This window comes from Arachis ipaensis, chromosome B9 (assembly GCF_059453495.1).
Source record: "Arachis ipaensis isolate K30076 ecotype BB chromosome B9, ASM5945349v1, whole genome shotgun sequence".
NCBI classification, from domain to species: domain Eukaryota; kingdom Viridiplantae; phylum Streptophyta; class Magnoliopsida; order Fabales; family Fabaceae; genus Arachis; species Arachis ipaensis.
In genome coordinates, this window is record NC_142444.1 from 39,143,415 (window position 1) to 39,157,230 (window position 13,816).

Genomic DNA, 13,816 nt, shown 5'->3' on the forward strand with positions numbered 1-13,816 from the left:
TAGAACCAAACTCAAAGTGAAAGGGGTGATAATTCATAGTAGCTAATAGAAATAAAAAGGGAAAAATAAAGACAAATAAACAAGTAAAAGAAAAATATTTACAATAACCAATAATAAGGCACACGATTGCAGTTCCCCGGCAACGACGCCATTTTGAAGAACTGTAGATTGATGGTTTAGAGGTTATAGTAAACTCTCGTTGTAAGTGTAGTTACTAAACCAAGCAATCAACCTTTCTTACAAACGTTTTGGTTGTCACGAGTAACAAACCCCTTTAAAATTGATAACCGAAGTATTCAAACCTCGGGTCGTCTTCTCAAGGAACTGCAGGGAAGTATGTTCTTATTATTGGTTATGGAGGTTGTAAATTAGGGTTTTGAGAATGAGGAGCGAATGGTTTAATTAGAAATTAAAGTAAATGAAGAACAAGTAATTTAAATGACAAGTAAAATAAATAGATGACTGTAAATAAACTTTTGGCAAGGTATGAGAAATTAGAGGTCCTATCCTAGCTATCCTTATCAATGATGATGAAAATTGAATGTTAATTCCACTTTGTTAACCTTTACTAAGGCAAAGGAAGGTCAAGGGATTAATTGATTTGATCTTCGGATCCTATTTATTTCCTAAGAAAAGATTGGGATTATTGAAGTTCAATTTAATTAACAAAGATAATAATTATCAATCATGTTTGAGTTTGATAACTCCTGAGTTACTGATTTCTTAACCAAGACCAAAAGGAGAAAAGTAAATCTACTGGAATAAAAATGTCTTCAAATGGAAATAACAATAATGTAAATAAAAGAAAGCAATAATAAACTGAAATACCTCAAATATCATTAATTCAAAAGAGTAATCTGTAACATAGAAGAGTTCATAAATAAAGTTGGGAAAATAATAAAAAGGAATATTGAACCTGATAAAAAGAGATAATCCTGAAAGCACATAAAATCCTAAATCTTAATCCTAATCCTAAAGAGGGGAGAGAGAGGAGAGAATCTTCCTCTCAAAACTAAATCTAAATCATGAAAACTAACTAAAGTGGAGACTCTCTTTCTGAATGGATGCCTTCCCCCACTTCATAACCTCTGGTCTATGCCTTTTGGACTTGGATTTGGGCCAAAAAGGGCTTCAGAATTCGCTATGAGCATTTTTTGCAATTTCTGGTGCATGGCCTCTGTCACGCGTCCGCGTGGGTCACGCGGTTGCGTCATTCGGAGTTTTCTTTGTCACACGGTCGTGTCAGTCATGCGACCGCGTCATATGTGTTTCGCTCGAGGCGCGCGGTCGCGTCAGTCATGCGGCCGCGTCAATGCCTTTTTGCGCTGGCATGCGGCCGCGTCGCCCATGCGATCGCGTGGCTGCCAGTTTCTTCAAAAACTCTGTTTTGTGCTTTCCTTCTATTTTTGTATGTTTTCTTTCCATCCTTTAAGTCATTCCTGCCTTAGAAGATCTGAAACTACTCAACACACGAATCACGGCATCGAATGGAAATAAAGGGTAATCAAAATAATTATTTTTAAGCATAGGAAACCTGTTTTTCACATACATCACATAATAAGGAAGGGAAAGTAAAACCATGCAATTAATATGAATAAGTTGGTGAAGGATTGAATAAATCACTCAGATTAAGCACAAAATATATCATAAAATATGGGTTTATCAACCAAATGACTTCCATGGAGACACTTACAACTCATCTTGGAGAAACCACCCCAATCTGAAATGGGGAGAAAGTCAAAACTAGTAACCTTGGCAAAGAAACTCAAACCAAAACAAACTCAGAAACACAAACCATCAAAACCATCAAAACAGTAACCAAAATCCATACAGAAAACCACAAAACAATCAATTCCAATCCAACTACTATCCACCCAACAACCCATCCATTAACCAAAACAACTATCATTCACCATCAACATCCCATAATCAACCACAACCACCTCAAGAATCCCAAAGGATCTCCAACTTGGAGATGTTGATGGAGAAGATGATCAAGCATCAAGAATTGTCCAACAAGAACCATGAAACTTCAATGAGGAATTTGGAAAGGAAAATTGGCCAGTTGTCTAAAGAAGCAGTGGCTGAAAGAGCACCTAATGCACTACCAAGTGACACCATTCCCAACCCCAAGGAAGAGTGCAAAGCAATCCAATTAAGGAGTGGAAGAACTTTGGTAAATGACAAAGAAACTAACAAGAGACCATCTGAGAATGATGAAGCTAGCAGCAAGGAAGAAATGATACTCAAAGCCAAGCACGACCAGGAGAAACTCAAGGAGAAAAAGGAACCTCAATCTTCAAAGAAGGGAAAGCAGGCTATTGAGGAACAATCACAAACCTCTAAGAAGGAGGAGAAACCATACACTCCTGCCATTCCATATCCTCAAAGGTTCAACAGAGAGCTTAAAGACCAACAGTTCCCCAAGTTTCTAGAAGTTTTTAAGAAACTGGAAATTAATATTCCACTCGCTGAAGCTTTAGAAAAAATACCTCTATATGCAAAGTTCTTAAAGGAGCTTATCAACAAGAAGAGGAGCTGGAATGAGAAGAAAACGGTGATCTTGACCCAAGAATGCAGTGCTGTCATCCAAAGAGGTCTTCCACTAAAGCTCAAAGATCCAGGAAGCTTCATCCTATCTTACACTATAGGCAACAGAACATTGGACAAAGCCCTCTGTGATCTAGGAGCCAGCATCAATTTGATGCCTCTCTCATTAATGAAGCAGCTTGCAATAGAGAAACTCAGGCCAACTAGATTGTCACTTCAAATGGCTGACAGATCTCTCAAAATACCAAATGGAGTCGTGGAGAATTTATTAGTGAAAGTAGGAGAATTCATATTTTCTACTGACTTTGTCATTTTAGACATGGAGGAAGAATGACACAACTCAATCATCTTGGGAGGCCCTTTCCAGCCACAGCAAGGGCTATAATTGATGTAGAGAAAGGAAAAATGACACTCAAAGTGCATGGTGAGAAGATGATCATCAATGTCTTTAAAGCCATGAAATACCCCCCTGAGAAAGAAAAGTATATGAGAGTAGAAATGGTGGAAGAAGTAGAGAGGGCGTTACTTGAAGCCAACAACCAGGAGGAACAAGAAGTGGAAATAGAAGTAGAACAAGATTACATAGAGGAGGAAGTGGTAGGAATCTCCTCTGAAGGCAAGACAGAGGAGAAGCCAAAATAAGAGTTAAAGCCTCTACCCTATCATCTCAAGTATGTATTTTTTGGAGAAGCAGAAGCCCTGCCAGTGATCATAAATTCCTCCTTGAACATAGAAGAAGAAACAAAGCTGATTGAGGTATTGAAAGCTCACAAGATAGCCTTGGGTTGGACAATTGATGATATCAAGGGCATAAGCCCTGCTATCTGTATGCATAAAATTCTATTGGAGGAAGATTCAAGGCCTTTAGTTCAACCCCAAAGAAGGCTTAACCCAACCATGAAGGAGGTGGTTCAAAAAGAGGTGATGAAGCTATGGAATGCTGGAATCATATACTCAATCTCTGACAGCTCTTGGGGTGAGCCCAGTAGAGGTTGTGCCAAAGAAGGGAGGAATGATAGTCATTTCCAATGAGAAGAACGAGTTAATCCCCACAAGGACAGTGACTGAGTGGAGGATGTGCATAGATTATAGAAGACTGAATGATGCTACAAGGAAAGATCATTTTCCTCTCCCATTCATCGACCAGATGTTGGAAAGATTGGCTGGCCACACATACTATTGCTTCCTGGACGGGTACTCTGGGTACAATCAAATAGTGATGGATCCCAAGGATCAAGAAAAGACTTCCTTCACCTGTCCATTTGGAGTCTTCGCTTACAGAAGGATGCCCTTTGGGCTGTGCAATGCCTCTGCAACTTTTCAAAGGTGTATGCTTTCTATATTTTCTAACATGGTGGAAAAGTTTTTAGAAGTCTTCATGGATAATTTTTCTGTCTTTGGTAATTCATTTAACACTTGCATGCATCATTTAACTCTTGTTTTGAAAAGATGCCAAGAAACTAATCTGATATTGAATTGGGAGAAATGCCATTTCATGGTTCCTGAAGGGATAGTTCTTGGGCATAAGGTTTCAAGCAAAGGTATAAAAGTTAACAAAGCAAAAATAGAAATCATTGAAAAGCTTCATATACCTGTTAATGTGAAAGTAGTAAGGAGTTTTCTTGGACATGCTAGTTTTTACAGGAGGTTCATCAAAGATTTTTCAAAAATAGTAAAGCCATTGAGCAATTTGCTAATGATTGATAATCCTTTCATCTTTGATGACAATTGCAATCATGCCTTTGAAACTTTAAAGAGAAAACTCATTACAGCACCAATCATCACACCCCCATATTGGGAATTACCTTTTGAACTTATGTGTGATGCAAGTGACTTTGCAATTGGTGCTGTATTGGGGCAAAAAAAGACAAGCTGCATCATGTTATATACTATGCTAGCAAGGTGTTGAATGAAGCACAGAAAAATTATACCACCACAGAGAAAGAGCTCTTGGCAATTGTATATGCATTTGATAAATTTAGACAATACTTGATTGGTTCAAAGGTTATAGTATATACTGATCATGCTGCTCTTAAGTATCTCATGTCTAAACAGGACTCAAAGCCAAGGCTTATTAGGTGGGTGTTGCTGCTACAAGAATTTGACATTGAAGTGAAAGATAGGAAAGGGAATGAGAACCAAGTGGCAGACCATTTGTCAAGACTATCACAAGAAGCTAACCAAGCTCCACATTCAATGAACAAAAGTTTTTCAAATGAACACCTTTTGCAAATCCAACAAGCTCCTTGGTTTGCAGACATTGCAAACTACAAGGTTGGAAGGAAGATCCCTCAAGAATTCACCAAGCAACAAGTGAAGAAGCTACTCAATGAAGCCAAGAAATTCTTATGGGATGAACCATTCTTATTCAAGAGGTATCCAGATGGAATGATTAGGAAATATGTTCCTGAGAGTGAGATGAGAGACATATTATGGCATTGTCATGGTTCAGCTTATGGTGGACATTTTGGGCCAGAAAGAACAGCAGCCAAAGTACTTCAAAGCATATTTTATTGGCCAACCATATTCAAGGATGCTAGAGAGTTTGTTCATCAATGCAATGAGTGCCAAAGAGCTGGAGGATTAACAAGAAGGAATGAGATGCCTTAGAACTACATCTTGGAGGTAGAACTCTTTGATCTTTGGGGTATAGATTTTATGGGCCCTTTTCCACCTTCATATTCTTTCAAATACATACTTGTGGCAGTAGAATATGTCTCAAAGTGGGTGGAAGTCATAGCAACAACCACATGTGATGCAAAAATTGTCCTTCAATTCCTTAAGAAGCACATTTTTACTAGATATGGAGTGCCTAAGGGTCTTGTCAGTGATGGTGGTAGTCATTTTTGCAACAAACAAATGGAGAAACTACTTCACAAATATGGGGTGATGCATAAAGTAGCTACACCATATCATCCACAAACCAATGGCCAAGCAGAGCTTGCAAATAGGGAGTTGAAGAGGATTTTGGAGAAAACAGTGGGGAGTACAAGAAAGGATTGGGCCAGAAAATTAGAAGATGCAATCTGGGCATATAGAAAAGCATTCAAAACTCCTATTGGAAAGTCTCCTTTTTAGTTGTTATATGGAAAATCTTGTCACCTCCCTGTAGAGCTTGAGAATAAAGCTTTCTGCGCCACTAAACTCCTCAACCTTAATTCTCAGGCAGCAAGAGAAAAGAGGCTATTGCAATTAAATGAGTTGGATGAGTTTAGACTGAAAGCCTATAAAAATGCTAAGATATACAAGGAAAAAGTCAAGAGATGGCATGACAAAAGGATCTCAAAGAAGGAGTTCAAACCAGGACAGTAAGTACTCTTGTATAACTCCAGGCTCAAAGTTTTCCCTGGAAAACTCAAGTCCAAATGGACTGGCCCCTACTTGGTAACAAAGGTTCTACCTTATGGAAGCCTTGAACTCCTAGATGAAGCAATAAAGAGCAATTTCACAGCAAATGGTCACAGGGCAAAGCATTACTTGGGAGGCCATTGGGACAAAGAGAAGGAGATTCAGAAATTAAGCTGAGCAAGAATGAAGGATGTCAAGCTAGTGACACTAAAAGAGCGCTTGTTAGGAGGCAACCCAACTAAAGGTAGTTTTCTTCTCCTAAACTATTTCAATAAAAAGGTTGAGTAGATTTATCTATAGTGCAAGGAGCTAAGTTTTGTGTTGCACACCAAAATAATTTAAGGGTGAATGAAGGATGCTAAGTTCGGTGTTCCACCCAAAATCTTATTTAAAAACACATTTCAACCCTCTGCATAGATGGTTACTAGCTCCAAGCGATCAGGGAAATCACTAAACCATTGTCTGTCTTCTAGTTGTTAGTTTTATTACTTTTAACAAAAGCACATTTTTTTCATGTAACTGATGCATCATAAGACAGTAGCAAGGGACTAAGTTTGGTGTTCCCTCACCAAAGTAACTTCAAGAAACTACAATAGTTCATGCATGCTAACCATTTGCCTAAGTGCTTGGAAAAATAAGCAACTTTTGATAATTATGTAGAAAAGACACTCAGCCTCTTAAAAGAATCATCACCAAAGGAAATACAAAAGTAAAAGATGATGATGACAAAAGAAAAGCTGCAAGACACTCCTGGAAAGTTGTATTGTCACAAAATTCACTTTGCTTTGAAATGTTCTGAATGAGAAGTTGCTGTTTGCCTTGATGTTTAGTTTAAATAATGCAAATTTTGATGTCTGCACTAGTTTAAATGCTTGTCTTCATCTTCATCTGCATTAAGCCCATGTCTTGTTTCCCTTTTGGCATCAATAAGAGAAAATGTTTGAAAAAAGAAAGTGATTGTCCAATGTGGTAGGAATTAGAATGAAGTTTTGTGGTGGTAATTTCTTGATTGGATGATAAGCTCAATAATAAAAGCTGCATAATAGAATGTTCTATGTAGGGTGAACTAAGTTGCTGTCATAAAACCTTTTATTAATGAACATCCCTGCAAAATGAAGAAAAGTGAGAAAGAAAAGAAAAAAAAGAAACAAACAATAAGGCTAGACACCAATAGCTTGGACCTTAGGACATATGCCTGTTGTGCTTCTTGTACTAGGATATGCTTGGACAATTAGGTTCTGATGAGTCTTTTAAAACTTGGTAACTTGGATTAACTAATCCGGGATTATCAACCGAAAGTCCATTATCAAGAGCAACCTAGTTACAAAACATTTAGTAACCCAAAGAGGTGCTGGGCATCAATGTTCCTAAGAAGAATTGTGAGCCAAGTGTCTGTAGTGAAGAAGTGTTGAGCAAAATTGAGCCAAAAGGCTGCTGCAACACTTGACACTGAGTTGCCATTGAGAAATAAGCTTTCTAAACAAAAGAAAGAAAGAAAAATTAAAAAGGGATCAAGCAAAGAGCAAGGCATTATGACAGCAACTCTAGTGAATAATCAAAAAGGCATTTCTTATCTATCAGCAAAGAATAAGTGAGCTGCATCTTGTCTGCATAAAATCCCATGGTTTTAATTCAATTACCTGCTAAATAAGGATATATGCTTCTCGGTTTCATTTAATTCCTTCTCATGTTTAGTGCTTGCTTGGGGACAAGCAAGTTTTAAGTTTGGTGTTGTGATGACAAGTCATCTTATGCTGGTTTTACAAGCATTTTTCATTAGTTTCATTAGGTTTTATGCACTTTCTTGCACAATAAGTAAGTAATTGGAGTGGATTTTCATGATTATTTTGAATCAATCAACCATCAATTATTTTGCACAAAATCATAGGGTTTATGCTAGAATTAATTGATTTTCATGAATGATGCAAAGACCTTGTGAATTTGGTGATATTTTGATTAGTTGTTTGGTTGCTTGTAGGTGAAGAAATGAGAAACAAAAGGCAGCGTTCAAAGAGTGAACGCCCATGAAGGAAACCAGCAAACCAAGACTCACACCCAAAGGCTAGCGTTCAAAAGAGTGAACGCTAAGTTCACTTTAGTGAACGTTTTCGGGCTTGGAACCAAGGGAAGCTGGGCGCACATCAAAGCAACACAAGGGTAGCGTTCAAAATAGTGAACACCACGTTCACTCTTTCCAAATTTATCGTGGAATTCAAGCTAGGGGAGGAAGGCTCAGTTAAGTAGCGCTCAACAATTTGAGCGTAGCGCTCAACCTAGGGAGCGCTAAGAAGCACTCGACCAAGGGAGCGCTGGGAGCGCTCAAGGAAGGCAACGTAGTGCTCGAAACGGGAGTTCCCAAGAGGGGAACTCGCGCACCAAGGCACATGCCAAAGAGCCACGTTCAGCAAAGTGAACGTCACATTCACAAAAGTGAACTTTTTTGTGACTCTTGGCCAAAGAAGCATGCATACCCACCAACGAGCCAAGGAAACACCAAGGAGCAACGTTCACATTTGGAACGTGACGTTCAAATAATGAACGCTAAGGGCATTGTTGAGCACACGTGACATGGCACACAAGGAGAAGTGAACGCCAAGTTCACAAAACCCAACGGAGCGCTCCACTGGAGCATGCCTCCAACCCAATTTCAATCAAGTGCCATTTTGGATCCATTTTTTCACAAATCAAAAGGCCCACTCCAAAGTCTTGAAGAGTGAAAATAGAAAGTGCATAAATAGGATCAAATTTAATTTGTAAAGAACCTTTAGCTCATTTTGAGTTTTTTTCACTTTTGAGTTTTCATTTGGAATTTGGGAATTGGGATTAGATCTAGTTTTCTTTCTATTTGTTCTTGCTTCTGCAACTATTTTCTGTTTTGGGTTTTTGAATTGAGATTTAAGAATTCCATTGAATTTCTAGATCTGAGAATCATCTTTGCTTTTCTTTCATATAGTTATAAGAATTGGAGAATTGGATCTAAATATTCTTTTCTGTTTTCAATTTTTATTTCTTCTGCAATTTGTTTTCTGTTTGGTCAAGGGAGTGATTGAGATCTAGAGCTACTTTCTAATCTCATTGCTCTTCTTCGATCATCAATTTCTCTTTTAGAATTTCATAATTGACCTAAGTTTTCTTGATGTTTTGTTTCTTCAAGCAATTCTCCATTTCTGTTTTGCTACTGAGCTGAATCTCTTCATCTTATAGCTCTCTGATTTACTTCAATTTACATTTTCTAGTTCAATTATGAATCCCAGTACTCAAATCCCTTTTATTCTTTCAGCAATTTACATTTCCCAGCAATTTAGATTCAGCAATTTAAGTTTCAGTCATTTACTTTTCTTGCAATTTAAGTTTCAGCTCTTTTACTTTCTTGTTCTTTAAGTTTCTGCAATTTACTTCTTCTGCACTTTAAGATTCAGTCAATTTACCCTCTCCCTTTTATTTACTTGCAATTTATCTTCTGTTAATCAAGTTTCACTCAAATCATCAAATATTCGCTTAACTAAATTCATCACCTAACTAAAATTGCTCAATCCATCAATCCCTGTGGGATCGACCTCACTCTTGTGAGTATTACTACTTGATGCGACCCGGTACACTTGCCGGTGAGTTTGTGTGGAATCGTTTTTCCCTCATCATACCTCTATCCTCTCTCTCTCTCAAATATTTTCTTAGTAAACATTATTAGTATTAGAAATGTGTAGTTTTATATTTGATTTACTATTTTTTGTTTTGTTTATAGGAAAACTATGTTAAAGGGAAAACCGAACTTAATTAAGGTCACAACTTTTAAAGTGAAAATGTTAGAGAGTAAAAGTCATGAACTTGTGGACATGATGATGGTAAACCTACTTGCTACTTAGTTATTTTAACTCTCTTTTGTTATTATATTTTTTGCAAAATTAGATGATATAGTTCGAGGTTGTTATGATTTAGGCTAGTATTATATTATTTTAAAAAACGATGATGATAGAATTACTAGTTATGACTTAGACTAGTATTATGGTATTTTACAATGATGATATAATATGAGATTGTGGATCATACATAATACTCTATATATCATATTTGATGGTAAATATTTAATTAGTTTTTTTTAGTATAATTTGATTCAAATAGTTATGGTTATTTATTGACACTAAATTAAAAAAATAGGTGGAATTAATTTCACTACATGAGAAAATTATAGTAAATAAAGAATTAAAGAATTAAAAAAATTGTTGTCAAAAGTTACAAAAGGCAATGATGTTAAAACCGTTGCCAAAGACAGACACAAAATGACAATGGTATTAAAACCATTGCACATAACCAACACCGAAGGCAACAACTTAAAACCGTTGTCTTTGTGAAGAACAAAACTACAATAGTTTAAAATCGTTGCCTATTCAGCTATGGTTTTAAACCTTTACGTCATCAAAGACAACGGTTCTAAACCGTTGTCTATATAGTAATGGTTCTAAACCGCTCCTAAAAAAGGATTGACAAAACCGTTGTCTATGCCAGTAACTATGGCAACATTTTTTTGGTTGCCATTGACTTAGGTAAAAAACCGTTGCCTATGAGTATTGGCAACGGCCACATATACCACAGGTAAAAAACCGTTGCCAAACCGTTACCTAAAGTTTTAAGAACGATTTTTTATTTATGGCAACGATTTTCGACCATTGCGAAAACCCTTATTTGTTGTAGTGATAAGCTCAAAAACTCACAAGGTATTTTGTTCTATCTCTCTTCTATGTTCCATAAAAATTATTCAAGCAAGTTTAAAAAAAAATAATTTTCCAAATCAATTCAATAGAACGGCCTAAAAACAAAATTCTTGGAAATTTTTGTTGTTTTTTACCAAAATTATTTCCTATATGTGTGTATGATGTGATAGATGCAATTTAAATTTCCTAGTTCTATTCCTAATTTTTAACATCCAAAAACTAACATGAACAATTAGGACAAAATTGAACTAGGCACTATACTATTCACATCATCTAACCACAACTTCTATCTATAAAATATATACCATGCAAAAAATACAAAATGCAATATATATTAACTAAAGTAAAGATGCAATAGTAAAAAATACTAACAAATATCTACAAGAAACATAGTAAAAGAAAACAAAAATAAAATGCAAAGTATTCGGAAAAGAGAATTTACGCCCCAAAAGTGGTGAATCCTCCCCCACACTTAAGCGTTGCACGGTCCTCTGTGCATGAACACAATCCGGGGAGAATGGCTTTAAAGCGCACCACTTTCAGCTCGTGGATGCGGGGGCTTGGGTTGATGAAAAAAAAAGTTCCTAAGTTCAATGCAGCTCGGCATTTCCATACTCGGCATCCTCCTCCTCTACCGACTCCTTTCCTTTATGTTTCATCCTCAAAAAGAATGAATAGAGTATAATTAGGAATCATAGGAAAAGTAGCACACAAAAGGCAAATAATAGAGCAAATACAATGTATACTTGGAGCCAATATAAAATGAACAAGCGTTTAATTGAGGAAGTATGCATAGTGGTGTGGTATGATAAAATTATACGCGCGAGTAGAACACACATAACGGCCGATTAAAATGGCACCCACACAGTCAAAAAGTAAGCATGAGTTCCTCAATTAAATGGCCTAAGATGCAAGCAATAAATGAGTATCAATTAAAGACAAGCAAGCTTAGGCAATTACAACAAGAGTGAATTGAATTCTAAGAATATTGGATATTGAAATGTGCAAGTAAAATCGCAAGATTAAGAAAAAATAGCACAACAACAATAACCAATTCACTAATGAAAAGAACATTACTTATTCATCCTCAAGAATAATGAAATAATCACATGGATAAGGTGCTTGTTACAAAAAGTGACAAGTTTGATAAGAATCAAGTCAAGTTAATTCAAACAAATGCAAAGCATTAACAAGAAACAAGTACCTTGTTATGTGATTATATTGATTTAAAACCCATGATGAACAAGCAATTCAATTCAATTCACTAAATTCAATATGTACTTGTTAAAAAGTTCCACCAAATAAGAGACAGATGTCATTTTTCATATCAATTTGGTGTTAGTAACTCAAAGTAATGAACAAGTACATTATTGAAATTTCATTCCAAAATAACATGATCATCATTCAAAAGTGCACAAATCTTGTTTAGGATGCCAAACAAGGATATAGTCTAACACATATGGTAGCTACAACACATGAATAAAACAAAAAGTTCATCTAGGTATTATGTCAAACACATGGTATGCGGTGCACAAATTCAACAATTTCAAGCAAAAATTTGAGAATCAATAACCCATAGATAAAAAAATTGAACACTTGCAATCCAACAACAACTAATTAACCAAAATTTAAGCTAGATTACCAAAATTAAATAAAGAAAATGAAAATTAAGCAAGAAAATAAACAAGACAAAGAAGAGTAAAGAGAGAAGAAGAAGAAGAAAGAAGAAGAAGGAAGAGGGGAGAAGAGGAGTGGTGGCGCGGTGGTGGCGCCGCCGACAGCAATGGTCGCCGGAAGATGAGGGCGGGCTAGGGTAAAGGGGGTGAAGAAGGAAGAAAGGGAATGGGGGGAGGGTCTGGCGTAATAGGACATCCTTCCTGATTAACGCCTAGTACGCGACATGTGCGTACGCACAAGGACGTATGCACACGCACAAAAGGGAAAAACAAAGGGGATGCGAACGCACAGGGTGTGCGAGCGCTCTTGACAGGAAGGGTGTAAAGGCATATGCGTACGCACAACAGGAGACTCTTCTCTCTTTTTTTTTAAACAGGGCATAAAGATCATGTGTGCGTACGCACAAGTTCTATGTGTACACACAAGGGAAAAAATTTAGGGTCCACGTGCACAAGCATGTGCGAATGCTCCCAACAGAAGGCGTGCTGATAAGTGTGCGTACGCACAGATGTCAAAATCTGGGGAAAGTGTGCGTGGGCACAGGTGTGTGCATACGCATACTGTCCTGTTCTGCAACAAATTTAATGCCTCTAAGGCACCAAACATGACATCCAAAATAGTTTTTCAAGCCCCAAAACATATTAAAACCTCAAAAACATATTATTCCACTAAAAATACATGATCAAAACTAACATGCAACTAAATTAAGCCTAAAATCTAATCAAACTAAGCCAATCAAAGGGATAAAATTCAATTACCAAAAGCTAAAAGAAGAGAAGAGTTAGAATGATGTTACCATGGTAGGGTGTCTCCCACCTAGCACTTTAGTTTAAAGTCCTTAAGTTGGACTTTTTGAGCGAAGCTTGTATCATGGTGGCTTATGCTTCAACTCATCCTTGAGTCACTACCCATGTTTGCTCTTCAAAGCTCCTCTGAGATCCCAAACGAACTACATTAAGTTCTCAAGCAACCTCAAGCAAGTAATTGGGACCCAAGATAGTTGGTTGTAGAATTGTATGCTGGATCCCACACTTTAGTTTCCCGGTCATCCTCTTGTTGATTCTTGCTCTTGCACTTGGATGAACAACCTCTCCAAGCACCTTTGAAGCACCCAAATAAACCTTGGAATCCTCCTAATTGAGCCTTGCACCACTTATGCCTTGAACTCGTTTGGGAACCAACACCCATGTCTTCCTTGTTGAACACCTCAAGAAGGATCTTAAGCTGGTGATCCGTTTCCAAGAGAACATATTGGTGTGGACCTATGAAGCTCATTGAGGATATTGTTACCCCCTCAATTTTTTCTTGGGTTGTAGTCATCCTATTAAACTCTTGCATGAAAGCTTCCACTTCTAGGGTGTCTACCTCTTCCTCACCACCTTTTTCTAGTCCCTCCTCACCAACCTCCTCTAAGTTTTCTCTACTATCATTCAATCCAAATTTAAGAGGTTGTGTGAGGTCTACTTTCATATCTCTCTTAAACTCAAAGGAGATAAGTTCATCAAGATCATTGAGGGGATTGACCAAGGTGG

General features: G+C 37.1%; 1 protein-coding gene across 1 annotated transcript; it reads left to right on the forward strand.

Annotated features, from left to right (window-relative positions):
* Nucleotides 1–2,239: 2,239 nt before the first annotated feature.
* Nucleotides 2,240–2,884, forward strand: LOC107615381 (uncharacterized). Its single transcript, XM_016317445.1, has one exon. The coding sequence runs from the start codon at nt 2,240–2,242 to the stop codon at nt 2,882–2,884; it is 645 nt and encodes a 214-aa protein (XP_016172931.1).
* The last annotated feature ends 10,932 nt before the right edge of the window (nt 2,885–13,816 follow it).

Bases quoted from the DNA above. Each gene is read 5' to 3' on its own strand.
- LOC107615381 (XM_016317445.1), top strand. From the start codon at position 2,240: ATGATACTCAAAGCCAAGCACGACCAGGAGAAACTCAAGGAGAAAAAG.